The 1,412-nt window shown below is 47.0% G+C and overlaps 1 protein-coding gene across 1 annotated transcript in view; it reads right to left on the bottom strand.

Annotated features, from left to right (window-relative positions):
• LOC119581906 overlaps nucleotides 1-1,412 on the bottom strand; it is a gene marked incomplete at its 3' end in the record, with an annotated part of 85,972 nt that overhangs the window by 20,469 nt on the left and 64,091 nt on the right. The window contains 1 exon segment of the mRNA XM_037930069.1: nucleotides 232-367. Within this exon segment, the coding sequence (XP_037785997.1) occupies nucleotides 232-367 (136 nt within the window).

The following is a 1,412-nucleotide window of genomic DNA, read 5'->3' as shown; positions in this document are numbered from 1 at the left end:
GGTATTTAATGAAAAGTAACGGGGAACAGGTAAAGGAGAAGAGGCAGAGGATGAATAGGTTAAGGAGAAGGAAAAAGGGTTATGAAAGAAGGTAAACATTGAGGAAAAAAAATTGAAGAAAAAGAATGGAAGGTATCACGCTCTAGAATGAAGAAGGAGAAGGAGAAGAAGAAAAAGAAGAAAGAATGACATTCTATGGACAAAGTCGTCACCCGCCCCGGCCCCCTTTACCGTGCACACGACGGGGAAGTAATGCGGCGACGGCAGCGTGGCGTGGTCCAGGCCGAGGAGGATGACGGCAGTGTAGACCAGGACGCTGCCCACGACGGTCGTGTTGTTGAGCCGAGGACTGGAGAGCTTTATGTACCTGAGGGAAGGAGGGCCAGATTAGGGTGGGAATGGGGGGGGAGGAGAAGGAGAGAGAAAGAGGCGAGGATGGGAGGAGCAGGGGGAGAGATTGGGGTGGAAATGGGAAGGGCGAGAAGGGATGGGGGAGGAGAGCGAGTGAGAGGAGAAGGAGGCATACGAAGAGAAGGGAGGAAGTAATGAGAGAGAAAGGGAGGAGGGGGAGGTTAGGGTGGAAATGGGATGGAAGGAAACGGAAAGAGCGAGGAGGACAGGGGAGAGAAAAGGGAGGAAGACGAATAGAAGGAGAGGGAAGTGAGGGAGAGAAAAGGGGGAAAGGGAGAGCTTTATGTAGGAAAGAGGGCGAGATTAGGGTGGAAATTGGAGGGAAGGGAAGGGAAAGGGGGGAGAGAGGGAGAAATGAAGGAGAAGGAGGTACATGGAGGAAAGAGAGGAGGAGAGAGAAAGAGGTAGACGAAGGGAAGGGAGGAGAAGGAGAGAGAAAGAGGTAGACGGAGGGAAGGGAGGAGGACAGACAAAGAGGTAAATAGAGGAAGATATTAAGGTGAGAGTGGGACGGAAGTAAAGGGGAAAAGGGGGGGGGGGTGACAGGAGATAGATAAGGAGAAGGGAAAAATAGGGAGAGAGGAGATAGATGGATAGAAGGGATGAGTGGAAGGAAGGAAAAGGGGGAGAGATTAGGGTGCAAAAGGGAGGGAAGGGATGAGGGAGGAGGACGAACGAGAGAACAGGAGGTAGATGAAGAGAAGGGAAGGAGAGGGAGATTACAAAGACGTTGATATTTGTGTAATTTGTACGGACCGAATTCTCGTTCCTTTATTTTAAATATTTTTGTTAGTTCTTTTTTCATAGCTGCAAATAGTATAGAATCAAACTATTCTCTCCAAACACAGGAAATGAAAAAAAAAAAAATTACCCTATACTCTGGAGAAATCCGATTCTCCAGAAAAAAAAAAAAAAAGTGGTGTAAAGCAATAAGAATAGTTTACATAAATTTTCAAGAATATCAAGTATTTGTAAACACGAGTATCAAGTTTCAGATAATT

Source organism: Penaeus monodon, chromosome 15 (genome assembly GCF_015228065.2).
Source record: "Penaeus monodon isolate SGIC_2016 chromosome 15, NSTDA_Pmon_1, whole genome shotgun sequence".
Taxonomy (NCBI): Eukaryota; Metazoa; Arthropoda; class Malacostraca; order Decapoda; family Penaeidae; genus Penaeus; species Penaeus monodon.
The sequence above is the reverse complement of the archived record's forward strand: the minus strand, read 5'-3'. Positions and strand labels throughout refer to the sequence as shown.